The sequence below is a fragment of the Protopterus annectens genome, chromosome 13.part0, assembly GCF_019279795.1.
Source record: "Protopterus annectens isolate FY-2018-M chromosome 13.part0, PAN1.0, whole genome shotgun sequence".
Taxonomy (NCBI): Eukaryota; Metazoa; Chordata; order Ceratodontiformes; family Protopteridae; genus Protopterus; species Protopterus annectens.
The window spans coordinates 733,126,175-733,148,428 of NC_056747.1; the positions used below are offsets into that span (position 1 = coordinate 733,126,175).

Below are 22,254 nucleotides of genomic sequence, written 5' to 3' on the forward strand. Positions count from 1 at the left end.
TAAAAACACAGCATCAATGGGACCTGACGGTATCCCGGGTTGCGTGCTACGTGAACTCCAAGAGGAGCTAAACCTGCACATAAAAATGCTATTTAACCTTAGCCTTGCTACAGGATATGTATCTGAACACTGGCGTACAGCAACAGTGGTCCCACTCCACAAAGGGGGTACCTCTACAGACCCTGGGAACTACCGCCCCATAAGCTTAACCAGCCTGGTCTGCAAAGCTATGGAAAGAATCATTATGGAACTCATAAACAGAGACATTGGGGACCTACAGACACTTGATCCCACCCAGTTCGGCTTTGTAAAGGGCAGATCTTGCCTTTTGAACCTGGTTGACTTTTTCGAAATAGTCACTAGAGCCATTGATGAAGGCAAAGCAGTCCATACAGCCTACCTGGACTTGGCTAAGGCCTTCGACACAATACCCCACTCAGGCATCATAGATAAGCTCAACAGCTTAAATGTAAACCCTTATGTCACTAGATGGGTTGCAAACTGGCTAAAGGACAGAACCCATAAAGTTAAAATCGCTGGAGCAATGTCAGTCTCAAAGCCAGTCACAAGTGGTGTCCCACAGGGATCTGTCCTGGGACCCCTCTTGTTCGGCATTTATTTCTCAGATGTTAAAGCAAACATGGGAGGGTTGTGGCTGACAAAGTTCGCAGATGACTGCAAACTAGGCACCATAGTCAATACACCAGCAGACACATACATCCTACAAAAAGGCCTCACAGAAATGGACAACTGGTGCCGGAGTCATGGCCTTAAACTAAATGCCAAAAAATGTATAGTCATCCCCTTTGGGAAAAACAAAGTACCCACAAATTATCACATAGACAGCAACCCACTGAGTATGGAAAAAGTAATCAGAGACCTAGGGACCCAAGTCGACAGCGACCTCTCATTTGACACCCACGTTGCCAAAGTGGTTAGAAAGGCATTCTACCTTGCACACCTTATCATGAAGGGATTCACATCCAGATCCAAGGATGCCATTGTACCCCTATACTCCTCCCTCATCAGACCCATGATTGAGTACAATGTCCCATTTGGTATGTACCTCACCCGGCATTTGCAACAGCTGGAGAGACCACAAAAGTACCTCACCAAGAGGATCAAGGGTCTCCAACATATGTCTTATTCTGCCAGACTAAAGAAACTCCAGCTCTATTCAGTAGCATACCGCCTGCACCGAGGTGATCTGTGCCTGACGTACAAGGCCATGTCCAATCAGGAACTGATGGACATGCTCCACCTCAAAAAAATCCAAATCCATCAGAACCACGAGAGCTAAAGACTTAAACCTCGGCACAAGTATGAATAGGACATGCTGGAGGGATAGATTCATAACCCAGAGGCTTCCCATGCTCTGGAACAGAATCCCAGTTCATGTTAGGCAGAGCCCCTCACTAACTCTCTTCAAGAGAAATCTTGATGAGTGGATGGGAGATCGTAAGTTTACCCCAGGGGTCACATCTGTGTCACTACTAGACAGGGGCACAGTAAACTAATTCTATTATATAAGGGGACCTTCACTGTGTCACTACTAGACAGAGGCACAGTATTCTAAATCTATCCTGTACATTTTTGTACCATTTCATGGGGTGGCGAAAGCCACATCACTATGGCTAGGCTTACAAATGCCCCAGAGCAGATAGCCTAGTACTAAACTATGAAACTATGAATTATGTAACAGTCACTTTGAGAAGTTGAATTGTTACATAATTCAACCAAATGTACCACTGATGAAAAATATCAGCATTTCAGCATGTGATGAAATAAGTGCATTGATAAATTATATAACACTCAAGCATATACATATATATGTATGTATACGTTTATAGGTGCAGCTGTGTTTGACAAACATGGGTATTTGCTGATCTGATTTCCATTTTGGTGATCCCTGAGTGAGAGTTTTGACTGGTTTTTTTTTTTTTTTTTGTGCAAGATCATCTAACAGTGGAGGAAGGGAAATTCTTATAAGTGTTGCACAATTTTGGAGTTGCTATTATCAATGTAGTTGGAGTTTGGGGGATGCAGTTCTCCACATGGTAGGTACAGAGGGCTTGCCCACTGCATATGCAGTTTTTGTGCTTTTTTGATGGATTTGAACTCCAGTGTTTCAAATCACTGAGTGCAATGAAGGCTACTGTAATGGACTTGTTGAAGACTTTGGAAACCATAATCAGTTTTAGAAAGCTTTTTTCCCCTCTTTTGGGTATGTTAAGCTAGAGCTTTCATACTTCAGATCTTCAGCGTTGATTGTCTATGACTGTCGGAGTCGTGTTAAACAGAGCAGCAGATGTGTAGACATATGACAGACAACAGCAAGGGAAAGTAGCCTCCTTATTAAAATTTTAAGTCCTCACTCCTGCAAATGTTCCTGTTTTAGCAAAGTAACTTGGGAACAGGTTACTTAGTCAATGGCAGGAAGGCTGTTTTCAGGAAAAGTGATGCACTTTTGTCCTTTCTCCATCACTGTGTGAACATGAACTTAGTATATTTGAGTAAGAGGGTGTCAGATTTGCAACGGGCCTTGCCTACTGCATGTTGTTTTTCTTAGTTACATATTCTTTGTTTGGTGTTTTTTATTGTTTTTGCTTTTTTGTTAAGGTTAGTGGTTTTCTGTTTTTAGGATCTGACTTTTGTGGTTTTGATGATTATGGATTTCTTGTTGTGACATGAAGCAGCTTAAAATCCTATAGCAATCTCTTCATACTGAGTAGGCGTTTACACTGAAGTTTAGGAATTTTTCTATGCATGTGATGAAACTTTTAGAGACTGCTGTTACTTCTCATTGAAGCCATATTTTCCAGCCTGTATTTTTGCCATTTTTTATAAATAATACCCGATGTTATAACTTGTGACCTAATGTGCTTAAATGTGTACATACCTTTTAACATAGGCTGCTATTTTATCTTCCCAGACTCTGGAATAAACTGCCCATACATGTCAAGCAGAGCGCCTCTTTGGCCCTCTTCAAAAGGAACCTTGACAATTGGATGGGAGAAAGGAAATTCACCCCGGGGATCATGTCAGCCGTCCTGCTAGACAGAGGTCCATGGAAGTAAATATTGCGGGAAGAAATATCCAGGGAATTGTTATGGCTAGGCTTGTATAGGCCCTAGGGCCGATATCCTAGTACCAACCTATGAACCTATGCAAAAATAGGTGCAGCAGTGGAGGATAGAGCAAAGAGTGTAAGGCAGAATCTGGAAAGGCTTTATAAGTCAGCAGAAATACAACAGTTAAAGTTCATTGCAGACAAATGCAAAGCACATCAGCTGGGGGAATAGAATTGATGATAAAAAGAATAGGAAAAGGGTAAGAGGGTTTTGATTATACTTGGGTTGGACCTGTAAAGAGCAGACTGAGAGACAAATAGCTTCTACATGCAGAATTTTGGTGTGCAGCCTCAGGGGAATATACTCCAGAAGTAAAGAGGTAATATTTCTGCTCTGCTGGGCCTCACTGTGCACCCAATTTGTGTACTATGTATACGTCTCAAGACCATACAAGGAGAGGGATATCAGGCTACTGGAAGGAGTTCAGGGAATGCCTCCATAAAGAGACGCCAGAGGGAAATAATATGATGCAAAACTATAGCAGCCAGACCTCTTTTTTTATTGGAGACCTGGAAAGACATGGGCCAGATATTGGTACCACCACTGTGGCAGGGAAGTAAGAAGAGATCTCTTTAGTAAGGAAGGACAGTGTGATGAACAAGGAACACGGACAGCAGTTTGTAGGGAGCAAATATTCCCTGCATTTGTAAAGAAACACTTCTTTGTGTTGTGGAACCACTGAATAGGGTCTCAGAATGGGTGCTGAAAACAGAATTCATGGAGGCATTCAATAGGGTGTGGGACAGATGGAAAAAAGTGTGAAGGTGAATGAAGGTTGGAGCTTGATAAAGGTAGAAAGTTAACTGCACTTAAACAGCAGTTCCAGCTCCATGGCAGAGAAGGATAGGGGCCTGACTATGGCCCTTGTAACCTGTGTTCGAGTAGTAGACCTGCATGTCAGAGGAGTCAGCTAGGATGGGAGTAAGTAGCCAGCTGCCTGCCCAAAACCTCAGGAGGGGGGGGGGTTGATTATGAGCCTGTCTGTAACTGGAGCACCTACCAACTGGTGGGCAGGACAAACAGCCACGACATCCTTGAGGTTCCACAGGGGATATCCTGCAAAGGAGTATGGAGCACTCTAGTCAAGGGTGGGTCACAGCAGCATGGAAGGCCACTGCCTTGCAGCTCTAGTGCAGCAGTTCATTGCACATGATCTACTGACCTGCATGTGGGTAGGCTATGTGAATATGCAAAAACAAACAAACAAAAAAAAAACAAGCTAGGATCACTGCCTGGACATAAGACAAGGTTGCTGAAAGGTATTTCCCTGGAAAGGGAGTCCTCCCCTCCCCCTTGGGTGATGTGCATGCTAAAGCCAGGCAAGACAGAGGAATGAATAATCAATGAGCTGGCAGGGGAGTTAGATGGTGAAGCTGGGAAGGGCTAAAAATGTAATTAAATGCAGTATATAAAGGCTGATTGCATCCGATCATCAAGCAATTGTAAGGCAATGCAACAGCTCTGGATAAGAATGGAGTCTAATACTGACTTGAAAATGTTTAAATGTGCTGTTACCATTCTGACAGCTTGCAAACTATGCCATATAAAAAACAATTAAATGTATTTGATAGTGAGAAAAGCCTGCCATCATATTTTGCATGCATACAGAGAAGTATTTCTTCAGTTCTGTGATATAAATATGTGTGTCTGTTTTGTTGTCAGTAACAGTGACAGGGCCAGAGATGTTGATGCAAATGTTTATTTTTCAGGAATAACCTGGATGCTTTGGTCTGATGAGGACATGCAGTTTGTGGAACATATAAAGTCAATTTATAGTTCACTTGACTATCATTTCTCTATGATTTATTCACAATAAATTTAGAAAAATACTAAATACTGGTTACTTTCACATTGTTAGCCCAGAATTACCGACTTTTGTGTTGAATGATAATTTATCCCATATCATCCTTACCTGAGGAAACACAGATGAGGAGGTAAGAAACAGATGTGTATTCTTTTTCAATCTTTGTCAGCATTTCAGGAGCTGAAAGTATACTAAACAGAACAGAAAAATTATTATTAATATCCTGAAACACATTTCTTAGTTTAAGATATAAAATGTATGATATGTTAGATTATACAGTAATAATTTGGTGTATCACCTATGCAGATCTACACAGAATCCTACTGGAATAACAAATAAAACATTAACAAGAAGTATGTAACCAAACTGCACACTTTGACACCTCTTGGCATGGTGGTTATCCTATGTAATAAGATTCATCACCACATTGTGTTGTTACTACATCCCTTAGATTTCTTGTACATTCTTTTGCTATTTCATCAATTGATTATTCTGCCAGTCCATGTTAACCACTTTTTTCCTTGAAAAGGTTCTTCCTCACATTTCTCCTGAGCCAGTTACACCCTCCCCTTCCTCTGCAGTCTTCAAGTTGTGCCTCCTTATTTTTTTATTATAACTTTTTTTCTGAAATGAGTTTTCCTCTTGGAATGTATAGGTCCCTTTGAAGTACTCAGCAGATAATTTATTTGGGAGTGATTAACTACATAAAGCCCTGTAGCTACTCATTTTCAGGTGTATGAAAGAGCTGATCTACTGCTGAGATGCTATAGCCTGTGATGGGGAAGGTTGAACTGGTAACTGTGGAGAGGGATAGTACAGCAACTGTAGCTACCTAGCGCAGTGCATAGAAACATGCACACTGTTACCATGGTGATAGCATGTGAGGTGTCCATGGCACAGTGAGAGGGCAGCGATATAACAAGTGAGCTACATATTCTCCCACTGTTACACACAACTGAGTTTGTTAAAGGTTGTGACTACATCAAGTGCCAAGTGACATGGATAACAGGACCGGGTTGTTGAAATGGTACCCTGATATTCCCAATGCTCTTCCCATTGCACTGAATAAGCTGCAGTACTGAAGATTATCTAAAATCCATAATGGGATAATGTCAGAATGTATCTGGGGATACACTCATCAACCATAAAAGGATGCTGCAGTTATTGTGAATATTATTAGGGTAACCGCAGATGGATTTGCAGCTAAGTCCACTTGGGAAAGATGAGGCTCGGGCTGACATGGATAGGTTTACAGGTTTGATTGTCAGGCTTACAACTTAGTTTGATTGTTGTCACCCCTAGTTGATATTTCCTGCTTCCTATATACATATGGACAGCGCAGTGGTGCATCGGTTAATGTTGTCGCCTAACAGCAAGAGGTTCTCTGGTTTGATTCTCAGTTGGGGTGCCTTCTGCACGGAGTCTGCATGTCCTCCTTGCATTCGTATGGGTTTCCTCTGGGTGCTCTGGTTTCCTCCCATGTTACGAAGACATGTGTCTGGATTGTTTCTCCCTGGGCCTTCTCTGCAAATTGGCTCATTCCAAGTCAGTCTTTCCAGGTAAACAAATGTTAAATAAATAAACATTAAGTTTATTTTTAAGGAAGTTAGTGACTGGCTCCTGAATATAATGTGAGTCTTATTCCATAATCTTGGAAAGCATGGTGTAATGCATATGTCAGGTCTGATACTGTTGTATGTTTTCTGGATGGAGACATGCAGTTAGAAGAAATCTAGTGTCTCCATATCTACTTAGCTGCTTCTGGTTATCTACTGAAGAAAACAAATAAGGTGCACAGACATAATGTCCGCTGACAAATGACTGTGCTGACCAGAGATATTACTTGTACACTAATGTACAGACTTCTGATTTGGCCTTTGCCATTCATTCAAGAAGACAGCTTCATTCAGCCACCTTTCTTGTTGGCTACAATTTAATGCCTCCAGCTTTCAATCACTAAACTTACCTCAATATACCCCACTTAGCAGCAGCAGGACATTTTGGCCTAGGTACCCACAATCTGGAATGCCACATCATTGACATATTTTCATTTGCAAACATTATACTTCACGTAAAATATTCTATACAGTGTCACTTGAACATTACGTATCTCATTCAGTTCCTACCTTATTTAAAACCTCATTTGTCCTCCAAAACATTATTCTGCATGCATTGTTCCCACAATTCACATTTTGTTCTATATCATTTTCTCCTACCCATTTCTAAAGACACCACTTCCAGTTCTTTTCTCTCTGTTACTGTAAGCCACTGGGGATGCACAAGCCAGTGCATTTTTTTGTGCCGGTCCCAAGCCCGGATAAATGGGGAGGGTTGCATCAGGAAGGGCATCCGGCATAAAATTTTGCCAAATCATACATGGAGACCACAGTACAGAAATACATATCGGATCGGTTGAGGCCCGGGTTAACAACGACCGCCACCAGTACTGTTGGCCAACAGGGTGCTGGCAGAAATTGGGCTACTGTTGGCCTTAGGAGGAGAAGAGGGGGGAGGCATGCCCGAAGGCAGGTAAAGGCTAGGACTGTGATAGTGAGGGTCGGAACTTTGAATGTTGGCAGTATGACAGGTATACGGAGAGACCTAGCTGATATGGTGGACCGAAGGAGGGTTGGTATATTGTGTGTACAAGAGACCAGATGGAAGGGGAGCAAGGCTAGGTGTATATGAGGCAGTTTCAAATTGTTTTATCATGGTGTGGATGGGAGGAGAAATGGCGTAGGCATTATCCTGAAGGAACAGTACACTAAGAGTGTTTTGGAGGTGAAAAGAGTGTCAGATAGAGTGATGTTTATGAAGTTGGAAATTGATGATGTAATGATGAATGTTGTTAGTGCATATGCTCCACAAGTTGGGTGTGCGATGGATGAGAAAGAAGCATTTTGGAGTGAGTTGGATGAAGTGGTGATGACTGTACTCAAGGGTGAGAGACTGCTGATTGGAGCAGATTTCAATGGGCATGTTGGTGAAGGGAACAGTGGGGATGAGGAAGTGATGGGTAGGTATGGTGTTAAGCAAAGGAATGCAGAAGATCAGATGGTAGTGGATTTTGTGAAAAGGTTGGACATGGCTGTGATGAATACGTATTTTAACAAGAGGGAGGAGCATAGGGTGACATACAAAAGTGGTGGAAGATGCACACATGTGGATTATATCTTATGTAGAAGGGCCAGTCTGAAGGAAATTGGAGACTGTAAAGTGGTGGCAGGGGAAAGTGTAGTTAGGCAGCATAGGATGGTGGTTTGTAGGATGACATTGGTGATCAAGAAGAGGAGGATGAGTGTGAGGGCAGCACCAAGGATCAAATGGTGGAAACTGAAAAAGGGTAATTGTGAGGTGATGTTCAGGGAAGAGTTAAGACAGACACTGGGTGGCAGTGAAGAGTTACCAAATAGCTGGGTAACTACAGCAGAGCTAGTAAGAGAGATGGCTAGAAAGGTGCTTGGTGTGACATCTGGAAAGAGGAAGGACGACAAGGAGACCTGATGGTGGAATGAAGAAGTACAGGACAGTATACAGAGAAAGAGGTTGGCAAAGAAGAAGTGGGATTGTCAAAGAGATGAAGAAAGTAGACAAGAGTATAAGGAGATGAGGTGCATGGCAAAGAGAGAGGTGGTGAAGGCTAAGGATAAGGCGTATGAAGAGTTGTATAAAAGGTTGGACACTAAGGAGGGAGAAAAGGACTTGCACCGATAGGCTAGACAGAGGGACCGAGCTGGTAAAGATGTGCAGCAGGTAAGGGGGATAAAGGGTAATGAGGGAAACATACTCACACGCATGGAGAGTGTGTTGAGCAGATGGAAAGAGCACTTTGAGGGGTTGATGAATGAAGGGAATGAGAGGGAGAGAAGGTTGGATGATGTGCAGATAGTGAATCATGAAGTGCAGTGAATTAGCAAGGAGGAAGTAAGGATAGCTATGAAGAGGATGAAGAACAGAAAGGCTGATAATCCAGATGACATACCTGTGGAAGCATGGAGGTGTTTAGGTGAAATGGCAGTGGAGTTTTTAACTAGATTGTTTAATGAAATCTTGGAAAGTGTGAGGATGCCTGAGGAATGGAGAAAAAGTGTTTTGGTATTGATTTTTAAGAATAAGGGTGATGTGCTGAGCTGTAATAACTACAGAGGGATTAAACTGATCAGTCACAGCATGAAGTTATGGGAAAGAGTAGTGAAAGCTAGGTTAAGAAGGGAGATGATGATTAGTGATCAGCAGTATGGTTTCATGCCAGAAACGAGCACTACAGATGCGATGTTTGCTCTGAGAGTGTTGATGGAGAAGTACAGAGAAGGTCAGAAGGAGTTGCATTGTGTCTTTGTGGATTTAGAGAAAGCATATGACAGGGTGCTTAGAGAGGAGTTGTGGTATTGTATGAGGAAGTCAGGAGTGTCAGAGAAGTATGTAGGAGTGGTACAGGATATGTACGAAGGTAGTGTGACAGCAGTGAGGTCTACAGTGGGAGTGACGGATGCGTTTAAGGTGGAGGTGGGATTACATCAAGGATCAGCTCTGAGCCCTTTCTTATTTGCAATGGTGATGGACAGGTTGACAGACGAGATAAGACAGGAGTCCCCGTGGACTATGATGTTTGCAGATGACATTGTGATCTATAGTGAGAGTAGGGAACAGGTGGAGGAGACTCCGGAGAGGTGGAGATATGCTCTAGAGAGAAGAGGAATGAAGGTCAGCAGGACTAAGACAGAATATATGTGTATGAATGAGAGGGAGGATAGATGAATGGTGAGGATGCAGGGAGTAGAGGTGGCAAAGGTGGATGTGTTTAAGTACTTGGGATCAACAGTTCAGAGTAATGGTGAGTGTGGAAGAGAGGTGAAGAAGAGAGTACAGGCCGGATGAAGTGGGTGGAGAAGAGTGTCAGGAGTGATTTGTGACAGATGAGTACCATTAAGAGTGAAAGGGAAAGTCTACAAGAGGGTAGTGAGACCAGCTATGTTGCATGGGTTGGAGCCAAAACCACTGACCAAGGCAGGAGTCAGAGCTTGATGTGGCAGAGTTGAAGATGTTAAGATTTGCACTGGGTATGATGAGGATGGACAGGATTAGAAATAAGTATATTAGAGGGTCAGCCCAGTTTGGAAGGTTTGGAGACAAAGCCAGAAACGCAAGATTACTTTGGTTTGGACATGTGCTGAGAAGGAATGCAGAGTATATTGGGAAAAAGAAGCTAAGGATGAAGCTGCCAGGTAACAGGAAAAGAGGAAGGCCTAAGATAAGGTTTATGGATGTGGTGAGAGAGGACATGCAGGTGGTTGGTGTGACAGAGCAAGATGCAGAGGACAGGAAGAAATGGAAACAGATGATCTGCTGTGGCGACCCCTAACAGGAGCAGCCGAAAGAACAAGAAGAAGACTGTATTCACTACTTTTAGTACAGTTGGGTTTGATTTTGATTTCCATTTTCTAGTAATTGCTTTTTGGCAGCCATCAGAATTAAACTCAGGAAGAACTTACTATGTCTAGGCAATTCCAATTCTGTATCACAGCCCAAAAAATAATTTCCTTAGTTATACTAATTTTCTCACCCAGTAGTCTGCCGGGAATTTTTAAAATCTATCAACTCATTATACTCCCAGAAAATACGTTCCCATTTACCTCTTTCTTCCCCATCACGCCTCCAACATTTGCAATCTACCTGAGGAAATCTTTTTTTTAGTCTGCTTGGGGTATAAAAATACCTATGCAAACACTTCCAAGCAAAAATCCTAAATGTTCTACATTTTGTTGCATGTTTAAGAGCCATATGTATATCCTCCCATTGTTTCTTTGTGAGTTGCTTATCCAATCTCACAACTCAGTGTTGTCAGAATGCAGTGTACAACCCACTGCAGTCCGCATGCACATATCTCTCAACCTCTTAGCTTAAGAATCAAGGAGAAAGCTAAAAATAATGGGAAACAAAGGACTGAAATCAGGGACTTATACTGCTCCCACATACTTAACAAGTTGCTAGAATAACTTGCTTTGCATCAACATGCTTGTTTGAAGGGTATTAAATCTCAAAATCATCTATTGTCATTATTTAGTTATTGTAGTCCTAATTCACTTGCCAGAAAAAAAACTCAAACTTTATAAGGAATAGAACAAAATATGAGGCAGTATCAGAGGCATTCTGGAAAAGAAAGGCCAGCATATATGCCCCCATGCATTCTAGCATATATAACACAGACACACACATGTTAATTATATCCTGTCCTTGCCTAGTACTTTTTCGCAACTCTTAAATCCTCTATTGAAAGTGTGGTTCATAAAAATATTTCACTTAACATTAAAGAACTTCAGGCCAACGCATTCAGTGCTAAAATCCTACAAGTTCAGTTTTTCTTGAATTGCTTTTCAAAATTAGCACTGCATATTTAAAACAACCTGGGAGCTGGCTATATTTATTTATTTATTTATTTAACATTTGTTTACCGGGAAAGTCTGACTTGGAACAAAGCCAGTTTTCAGCAGCGGCAGAGCGAGAAATGCTCCAGATACATGCCTTTGAATTCTGGGAGGAAACTGGAGCACCCAGAGGAAACCCACACGAATGCAGGGAGGACATGCAAACTCCACACAGAAGGCACCCCAGCCAAGAATTGAACCGGGGAACCTCTTGCTGTGAGGCAACAATGCTATCGCTGCACCACTGCGCCACCCATATCATATAATATATATATATATATATATATATATATATATATATATATATATATAAATATATATATATATATATATATATATATATATACACACACACACACACACACACACACACACACACACACACATATATACATATAGCATATATCATATGTTAAGTGAGAATAAACATGTTGTAAGAAAATATAGTATAGTATTTCAGAGTTTCAAAAATAAACATGCTCAGCATGGTGCCTTCATTTCTGTGACTGCAACAGTATATTAACTACAGAACCCTGATAAGCCGTAATACAAAATGTGGAGCACATCCAACAATGTATAATTAAAAGATACTGTTTCATATCAAGAAAGAGTCAAAAGACTTTCTTGTAGGTTTCTGAGAAGATGATTGTGTTTGGTTTAGTTAACCATATCTGATACCAAGTTATTTATAATGTCAGAAATCTGGGCCATTATAATTTGAATTATTGGACAAAAGGCTATCCAGAAGAACATCTCCATTTTGGATACCTGTAGTGAATCAATAAGAAAAGTCAATCCTTCATGCCTCGGAGACTATAAGCACTCATAATCAGTTACCTGTTTACAAATGCATAAATATCTCCTGTTAACCCTTTTAAATGTAGTTTAGGTAATTAGTATCCTACAAGGAGGTTGGTAAACTTGTAGAGGAACACTAGCACTAGTCCCACACTCGTACGTCTTCCACTAGCGCTAGTCTCACACTTGTACGTCTTCCACTAGCACTAGTCCCACACTCGTACATCTTCCACTAGCACTAGTCCCACACTCATACATCTTCCACTAGCACTAGTCCCACACTCATACATCTTCCAAGATGTTACTTTCTTCTTTCCTCTTTTAGTCAGGTTACCCAGGTCACTGGAGGCATCCTGAGCCGATGGAAACAGCTTCTTGATGCTTCACATAGTTGTCCAGTGAGCCACTTTTTGAATGTCATGTCTGCCTTCTAGAGAAGGCAAGAAGAACTTTGCAATGCCAGACTGTTTGTTCAGCAAACAGAGTAAGCAAAGTTTGTTTTTTCTCCCTGATGTTCTAGGAACTCCATGCACAGAGTTCCAAGCTCAAATAAAAAAGTAAAATACCAAAAAATAAGTATTTTACATTTTAGAATGAATTAATTCTTTGGGGCTTTTCTTCTTTTTAGTGGGAGGCACAGTCCAGAAGCCAGGGGAACTGAATTTCATTCTAACTGGGAAAATCTGCTTGATCTTTATGCAGTTTCAAGAAAGTTTCCAGTGCCAGCTCCAAGTCCAGATAACTAGTTTAGTGATTCAAGATTCTGATTTCTATTGGGAATTTGCTTAAATAAACATACCACAAAAAGCTGGGTGTGAAGATGGCTTCCAGATCACAGAGCCCTGATAACATTTGCTTAGAAATATGCTTTTACAAAGTTGTCATGAGAGACAGGGATATTGAAAAGTCATAAGCACAAACAACTAAACAATGTCATTTGTTCCTTTAAAGCTTTCATTTGATACCATAGTAAAATCACTAATGTGTCTCTTCCCTGAATTACTTCACATCTCATTCTTTTGAACGCATAAAGCTAGGGCTCAGAGGTAGCTCCTATTCTCTATACTCAAAATTATCATATACTAGCATGTGTCTTTGTTTAAACCCTGGGAAATCTGTATTTTACTTATTCTGACGTACGGGCTGTAACTGCGTTCTTGAGGTTGAATATGCTGTTCATAGAACAAAACAAATTCACATGTAACAAAAGTAAAGTAGTGTCATTGTTATTTTAATTAAACTAGTTATGCACCAAGATATAGTAACAGAAGTACACAACTAGTAGAACTTTTTATAACAAATTGGAGATGGAATTAATACCAGAAACAGCCTTGAGCTGAGTCACTGAAAGCAAAATTATTGTTTTTCTTTTTTTTTGTCAGCAAAGAACTACACAAGAGTTCCATATAAAATAGATAACTTATGAAATAACAGCTGTTAGTTGTACAAATGCATCTTGCTTTTGTTACTAGATCACAAACAATTAAAACATTCACATTTGACAGAATGAGTAACTAATTACCAGCACTTTCTTAACCTTAGAGTGTGTAAGAACTGATGCACAAAACAATATGTATAGTTTATCTGAGAGATGAGATGGTCTGTTAAGGCTCAAGCATCAGAAGGCTGTGCTTGGTGGAAGCCTGGCATCTATAGGGGCACTGTCTGAGTTGTAATAGGGAAGATTTACAGGGTCAGCTACGAATCTAGCTGCTTCCAACAAGGGTGGGAGGCGATCCAATGAAGAAAACTTAAGAGTATTTTAGTCTGATTGGCAAGCCTTTTAAAATTTCTCTATTAAGAAAGATGGTATAGTTTTTCAGAACTTTATTAAACTTGTTAACAGACAGAAGACTTGGTGTCTTTCATTCAACCTAGCAACAATTGAGAGTTGCAGTAACTATAGTCTCTGGAATATAGACAGTTCTGGCAGCGATGAAAAGATCCCATAATTTAGTAGAGATATATTATACCACAAGGACAAATTCTTTAACCTGTTGCCATATACAGGTGACTTTTGAGCAACCCCAAAATACATGCAACTCATCGGCTATGACCCCCAAACAGTTTGAACAGTCTCTTGCTGTGGATAGGCCCTGTTTTAGCATTCGGGCTGGTATCCAGTAGTTATTGAAGACAAGTTTCATCTAGTGGGCCTGCAGTGTAGGGGTGAAAGAAAGCTGCTTCAAAACCTTCCTGAGATATGTGAGGGGCTCCTCCTTATTATTATAGTTAAAAAGGGCATAGGAGTTAGGACTATTGGGTGCTTACTTAAAATATAAAGGTAGGAGGATTTATATTCTTTAGCTGGTAAGACAAAGTGTGCTTCTCTAGGAGTGCCTGTTTCATGATCATAGGGCTGTTTCGGAGTTTCTCTGGTTTACCTTTGAAAGGTTGAAAATCAACCTGCCGAACAGCCCTTTGAGCGAACCAGAATGATGAAAATTGTCAGTTCAATCTGCACCGAAGTTCGAAAATCAGCAAATCGAAAACCAGATTTGCTGATTTTCGAACTACAATTCCAAATACATAGTGTAATGCAGGGGGGCAAGCTCCCCTGCACCCCCAAACCCCCTACTTTATTATTCTAACTCCGAGGTCACACTCCAGTGGGGAAAGGGTCCACTTCCCGATCCCCACTATAGTGCACCCCGCACCAAAAATGCCGAATCTGCAATGAGAGATCATTACTGTGCATTCGCTCATTGCACATTCGATGCATTTTGTTTTTGGCTTTCTGTAAACTTGAAAAAGTTCTTTCGGACTTTTGGATTTCACACGTGCATTACGCACATGTAAAGGTAAACCATTTCTCCATATATAGTGAATGCATTAATACATGTCTTACTTGTAGGTACTCCCATAAATCTGGACATGAGACGACAAAATTCTTTTGCAACTTTGAAACAGATATAAGCAGAGCTTACCATCAACAACATCTAATAACTGACCTACTTTACAGAGTTCTTTCCTTATCCAGTCATTCCAAACTAACATAGCTCCGTCAACCTTATTATGAGAGTTGCCAAATTTGGCACTGACAGGGATCAAAGCTCTGGAGAGGGGAGGAGCATGAATAAGTATTTCAGGGCTTTCCAAGTACGGAGTAACATGCACCAGATATAAGGATGGGCTGGTAGGGAGTACCAGTAGCAGGTAGGGGCTAGATGAGACTTACTATTTAATGGGTTCGCTAGAAGGTCTGCCCACAGAGGGCAGATGTCTGATTGTGGGACTGAGAGTGAGGTATGAGATGCAGTAGCATCCATCAATCTTTTTAAATTTAGAAGACCTGCTCAAACTTATCTTCTGGGTAGGAAGAAGGTATGCCTTGGAATTGAAAATATCCTACCTTCCCAGATAAACTGGATTGTGGAGTTTTTCTATTTTTATGAACCACTTAGCAGTGGTGAAGGATAGAAGATGTCTAAGGAAATAATGCAGTTTGGGGTAAAAAGTCATATTGAGGGCTGAATTGTTTTCTATTGGGATAATTCAAGACTTCTCCAGGAATGAACCTGGAAGAAGAGCTCATCCCTTTGAGGTTCAAAGACACAATGTCAAGGTACTCTCTACTTAAGGTCAGGCCAAATATTTCAGGGTGGATCTGCAAAAGTCAAGCAGAGGAAGACAACTGCTATCCCTCAGTTGCATTGTGCTATCATTAGCGGGAAACAACTTTGATTTCGACATGCTGACTCAATAACATAGCAAGGGTGGAGTGAGAGGGGCAACTGCCCCCAGGTGCAGAGTGTTGGGTGGATGCAGTCAGCCAATCCCAGTTTCTCTTTAATGCTTTTAAAAGCCAAAATTGCATTTGTGGCAAACCTGAGTGCTGTAGTGCTCTGTGAGGGGTCTGAACTGTAAGAACTTTTTCATACATTGTAACAAGCAGTTTCTTACAGTTTAAAAGTTGTTGTTGTTGTTGTGTCTTTCGGCTTTTCCCGGTTAGGGGTCGCCACAGCGGAACTCCGGTCCGCTAATTACAGTTTAAAAGTAAAAGAAAAAATTTGTTTTTTTTAAACTGAAACCTGAGTGCTGTAACGCTCCATGCCACCAGAGTGTAAACTGTTATCAACTGTTTGTTATATTCGTAGCAAGCAGTTTGCTGCAGTTTAAAAAATATTTTTTTTTAGATTAAAACACGAGTGCTGTACCACCCCTCATAGACAGGGTATAAACCACAGCAATGGTTTGCTATAATTTAAAAAGAAACATTTTTTTTTAAACTAAAACATGGACACTGTAGCACTCCATGCAGGCAGGGTATAAACTGTATCAATTGTTTGCTATATTTGCGGTAAAAAATTGTTATAGTTTACAAAGAAGAATAATTTTTTTTTAATTGAAACATGATTGTTGCAGTACTCCATGCAGGCAGGGTATAAACTGTAGCAACTGTCTGCTTTATTTGTAGAAAACCGTTTGCTATAGGTTAAAAGAAAAAAGTATTTATTTATTTTTTTAATTAAATATGTTGAAGGAGGGTTGGGGTCAGGGCACAAAAACAGTAACTGAATGGATTGGGGGGGTGCATGTTGTACATCTGGCCACCTGGTTGATGTGCCAGGAGAAGGAATGTCTGCTGGGGGCATCATTCTAACTTTAATAAGTTGATTGTAGTGATTGGTTTATTATAACAATGTGCTTTTTTTTGCTTTTCAGTTGAAGAGCTGAGGGAGATGGGGAGCAGGTTCATAGTACTAGCGCAGGGTGTTGGTTGAGCTAACTATTCTTCTGTGTTGACTGTAAGGCCAGACACCTGATGGAATTGTTCAAGTAGGTCCAGCATGGCGGGCAAGTTCTTTTCTGGATGCTCAGTGAATAGAATAAAGTCATCTGTGAACAGAAAAATGTTAGACTCATGAGACATTAGTTCCCATCCATGAACAGTGTTATTGCTGTGAACAGCCAGGGAAATGGCTTTTATGTCCAGTAAGATGAGTGTCAAGGAGAGTGAGCAGCCTTGTCTTGTGCCTTTACTGAGGAAAAAGGGTGAATATGTAGTCAACTTAGTTAAAATCATAGCCCAGGAGGCATGGTAAGAAACCTGAACAGGAGGTATGGTAAAGATCCTGTACAGGAGGCATTTTAAAGAGCCCATACAGAAGGCATGGTAAAGAGCCTGTACAGGAGGCATGGTAAGGAGCCTGCACAGGATGCATGGTAAAGAGCCCATACAGGAGGCATGGTAAGGAGCCCGTACAGGAGGCATGGTAAGGAGCCTGTACAGGAGGCATGGTAAGGAGCCTGTATAGGAGGCATGATAAAGAGCCCATACAGGAGGCATGGTAAGGAGCCTGTATAGGAGGCATGATAAAGAGCCCATACAGGAGGCATGGTAAGAAACCTGTACAGGAGCCATGATAAAGAGCCCATACAGAAGGCATTGTTAAGGAGCCTGTACAGGAAGCATGGTAAGGAGCCCGTACAGAAGACATGCTAAGGAGCCTGTACAGGAGGCATGGAAAAGAACCCATACAGAAAGCATGGTAAGGAGGCTGTACAAGTTTAATGAACATTGTGGAGATCTCATATCTTTTTAATATGCTCCATAAGTAGTCCCGTCTAATAATTGAAAGTTTTTTTTTTCAAAACAGATTAGGACTGCAATGGACAGTAAGGTGTATTTCTTTACTACCTGGAAGTATAATGACAAAGCCCAAATGTGAGCTATAATTAATCTTCCTTCACAAACAGTGCTTGGGAGGAAAAGATCAGAGATGGCAAGAATGGTTAAATCTGTCTGGCAAAATTGTGGCATAAAGATTTGTCTCCATGTTGATAAGTGAGATGGCCCAAAAGTTTCCAGTGTTCATACAGTCCTTACTTAGTATTGGGATCACTATAATGTGGGATTTTCTCATTGAAAATGGTAAGGTACCATTCTTTTTTATACTATTAAATAGTTCTAGGAGGAGTTATCAGATGTGTGGAAACATACATTTGTATAAGTTCCGGTTAAATGCATCTGGGCTTGGAACTTTGCTTGAAGGTGAAGTTTTCATGGCTTGGGGTATATATTGTAGAGAAATTTTTGATAGTAATTGGTCTTTTCCTTGTTCATTCAGCTTTTTTGTTCTTAACCTACTAAGGAAAGTGATTTTTTTGTGACATGTTTTGTTGGGCTCCCTCCTGGCTGGTTGGGAATAAAGGGTTGCGTAACAGGTATGGAAGGCCTTACTGATAAGGGATGGATCTGGAAGGAGCTTGGATACCTCCTTAATATAACACATTCCTACTTCTGGTTCTTCTTTTATTCAGTCTGTACGCCAGCAGTTTACCTGGTTTATCTGCGAGCCCATTTCTGATGAAGCATAGTTTTATTAAGGAGCATCTCATTTAGGGTACTCTTTGCTTTTTGTCATTAAATCAGGAATCCTTAACTTTGGTATCAGAGACATTAATCAAGGACTTGCATTGCTGAGTTTTTCTTTCTATTATATGTATCAGCCTGGCCTTGGCTGAAGAGTGAATACCTGTTGAGCTGAATTTTAGCATTTCTCACCATGTATGTATATATAGGGATATATATGGAGGGGGTTGGGCTGTGAATAATTTGAGGTCTTGTAAAATAAACTCTCTCAGGTCAGGGTCATCCAGCATTAAAGGGCCCATTCTCCAAGCTTTGTTTATAGTATTTGGGATTGGGCCACAAGCCCTCATCAGTTTTATTACTTCATGGTCAGTAATTGGGCAGTTAAGGGCCTATGTGTCTAAGACCTGGAATTTATTGTTGATTTTATAACTTATTAACTGAACATAAGGGTTACACTAGAAAGTTAAGAGAACAATGCACAGGTGGCTAAAGATTGTAGTGCTGGAGTATAATGGGTGAAATGCCACCTTGAATGGGGGTTTATGGATTGGTACAACGATTATGGTATTTACCTCACAGACACACGATCCAGGGTTTGTTTCTCACCTTTGAAGGAAATTGGCTATGCTTAAAATGGCCTATAATGGCAGCTAGCCTAGTACTTACCCATGAACTTAAATGATGGTGACAAAAATATTTTTCGTATTTCATTTTATTTATTTCTTAACAAATTGAGCTCATTAAATCCAGGTTCCTTTTTCTAGGGATGACCTGTGAGCATGATGATTTGGTTAAATGATTTGCTGAATGATACAGTATGCAAATGCAAACTAAGGGAATCCAACTTGCGACTATGGGATATAGCTTAGCTGCTGATTGCCTTAAACTTATCTGTTAAACTAATTTGACTACACATGTCACTTTCTGTGTATATTGTAGCTGGTTCAACCAGATTTTGAATGCTATTGCCTTGCATGTGTATGTATAGTTACTACATAGAGCATTAATGGGTGTCTGTTTGACAGAGCGACAGAAGAGCAAAGAGACAGATGTTGGCGAGTCAGCAGAGCATAGGTTCATGATACTTTTGATCACTGTTATAGAGCAAGCCCTGGGCAATAGCATGCCTGGATAGGAAGGAATGATGCAGCATGCAAGGCAGAAATCTGCATTCCTTGGAGAAGAGATGGGGTAGATTGATTATGTCTTCCTTTCTGAATATAGACTGAGAGACAAGGGATAAACATTATTTGGATGGTAAAAACAAGTCTCTCCTCCAAGCCCTGGCACACAGCAGTACACCCTCTGCTCTTTCAGAGGTGCCTATAGTATCAGTTAAACACATACAATATACTACAGTGTTATTTCCTAGATTTAATTAAGGCTTCTCTGACAGTTAAGACAAAAATGTATTTTGCTTAACATATCTGACTACCTTGGATATACAGTTTTCCTTCCTTTGTCCATATAACTGTCTGACTCTTTTCTGTTTCTCATGTCTGATTACAATTGCAGCTTGGTAGAGTAAATTCTTCAACATGCCTTACTATCTGCTAGGCACTCATTTAAAATCTTGTTTCATCCACAGATGAAAAGGAATAAATCCTGGCTGAACAGAAAGGATGGTACTCATGCAAAATAATACTACAAATTTGTTAATGCATACTGCAGCACCAAGTTTGGGATGACATTGTGAAACAGCTAATAAGACCGGGATGCTTCTGGAAATGTGAATGTGATACGAAATGCTGCAGCAAAACATTAGCAATAAAAGTTACTCTAGTTTAACATAGTAATGGTATGAGACGGGAGTATACATAAATGTTGTTGTTGTTTGTCTTTCGGCTTTTCCCGGTTAGGGGTCGCCACAGCAGAACTCCGGTCCGCTAATGATTGGCAGTTGGTTTTATGGTGTCGAGTTGCCAGCCCGATGCCCAACCTTCAACGAAAGCACGCCCATTCAACGCATGTCTTTCGAACGCCCACTCGACTGCGGGGAGGACATGCAGACTCCACACATAAGGCACTCCCAACCCAAGCTGAGAATCGAACGGGAGAACCTCTTGCTGTGAGGCAACAATGCTACTGCTGCACCACCGCGGAAGCACAGTATACATAAATGTACTAAATGAAAAAAATACATATTAAGCTAAGAAATGCATCAGATATAACCAACACACTCTACTACAGTAAAACTATTACAGATAAGCTTACAATAACTACAAACATGGTTAAAGAGTATACATGGTCACACTAATCAAGCTGATTCTATTTTTATTTATTTATTAAACTACTGACAGTGGACTTAATGGCCATTTTCAGCTATGATTTTGTAACAAAAACTGCCTATGAAAAAGCAAAAATAATATACTGAGAAAATAAGATAACCTTATAATCCATAAAATGATAATGAATAGCTCAGTAAAACAATTGTATATATGATACACTGTTGGAACTGATAGCTGACTTCAGTGGAACAAACAAAATGGGTAAAAAGAGATCGGTACTGTGTCTTTAAGGTGAATGAACAGCCATCTAGAGCCTCACAAGGTTAAAAAAAAATCTCAACATCAGCCAGATGGATTTTTCCAGTACTCACACCTCAGTGCATCGTAGGAACGTGCTGTCCTTTGCATGAGACTTTAAACCGAGGCCCCATCCACCTGAACTGCTGGTATTTCAAGTAGATGTAAAAGATCTCATACCACTTAACAAAAAGAGTAGGGGAAGTTGCCCAGTTCCCTGGCCAAATTTCCATTAGATAGTATTAATACCACCTACTGGCACCCTGAGAAGAGACTGCTGGCTTAGTTGAACTGACCTGGTCAAGAAAGTGTAAAAAAAATTTAAAACAAAAGTTTTTTTCCTTTGGATCATAGGAACTACAAGGTAAGTAAGCCTGAAGACATGTACATTTTACCAGATATCACATTCAAAATATATCCCCTAATTCCAGGAGGGCAAAAATGTCAGGCTGGGGATAAATGTATGACTACCCATCCGACTGTTAATGTCAGTCATGAAAGGAGGCAAGGGTATTAGCATGCAGAAGAAATTTGTTCCAGAGATGATGCAGTCTTTAAGTAATGAATCTACTATTCCAACATGTTTTATTATTTATATGTTGCTGGAGGTTTAAATCCTCAGACCAGGTATTTGTGTAACCTTTCATCCTGTGAGACTGTAAGAGATTAATACAGGTATTCCTTGATTGACTAGGTTAGGGATTAACAATTCATTTCTTCCCATAGCTAAAGACAGTATTTGTGACACAGTTGTTAACCAGTTTGTATTAAATCAAAGATATTTAGGAAGGAATGTGATATTCAGTAAATGCACATTTCGTATTATAGTTCACCAAAAGGAGAATACTTCTGGGAGTAAAGTGAAAAGAGTGAACAGTGAGAACTGGAGGCTTTGCATAAATGATTTACTCTTGCGAATGGAGCCAAAGGATGGATACAGTCTTAGGGAAAGACCCTTGTGAAGTAATGAGGTAGAGGCTTTGCTAGATCTTTGAGGAACTGTTTATGTTTATACCCTAGCAAAGGTGTTACAGTGGTGCTCAGCAATGATAAATGGACCAGAAATATGCTGACTTAATTTTAAAAGTATTTGTAGCCTACTGTATTCTACTGAATAATTAATACTTGCTAATAAGGGACTGTGCTCCAAGGATGGAGTGAGCATTCCTTTTGTAGTGGTAGATTTTGCATCAGGGTAGGTAAATATGATATTTTGTCAGAGGAAGTCACCAACCTCTGTTTGGAAAGTGCA

At 40.5% G+C, this 22,254-nt stretch overlaps 1 protein-coding gene across 1 annotated transcript in view; it reads right to left on the reverse strand.

Annotated features, from left to right (window-relative positions):
- TLCD1 (TLC domain containing 1) overlaps positions 1 to 22,254 on the reverse strand; it is a 248,771-nt gene that overhangs the window by 142,970 nt on the left and 83,547 nt on the right. The window contains exon 2 of the mRNA XM_044054418.1: positions 5,044 to 5,126. Within this exon, the coding sequence (XP_043910353.1) occupies positions 5,044 to 5,126 (83 nt within the window). The remainder of the gene's footprint in view (positions 1 to 5,043; positions 5,127 to 22,254) is intronic.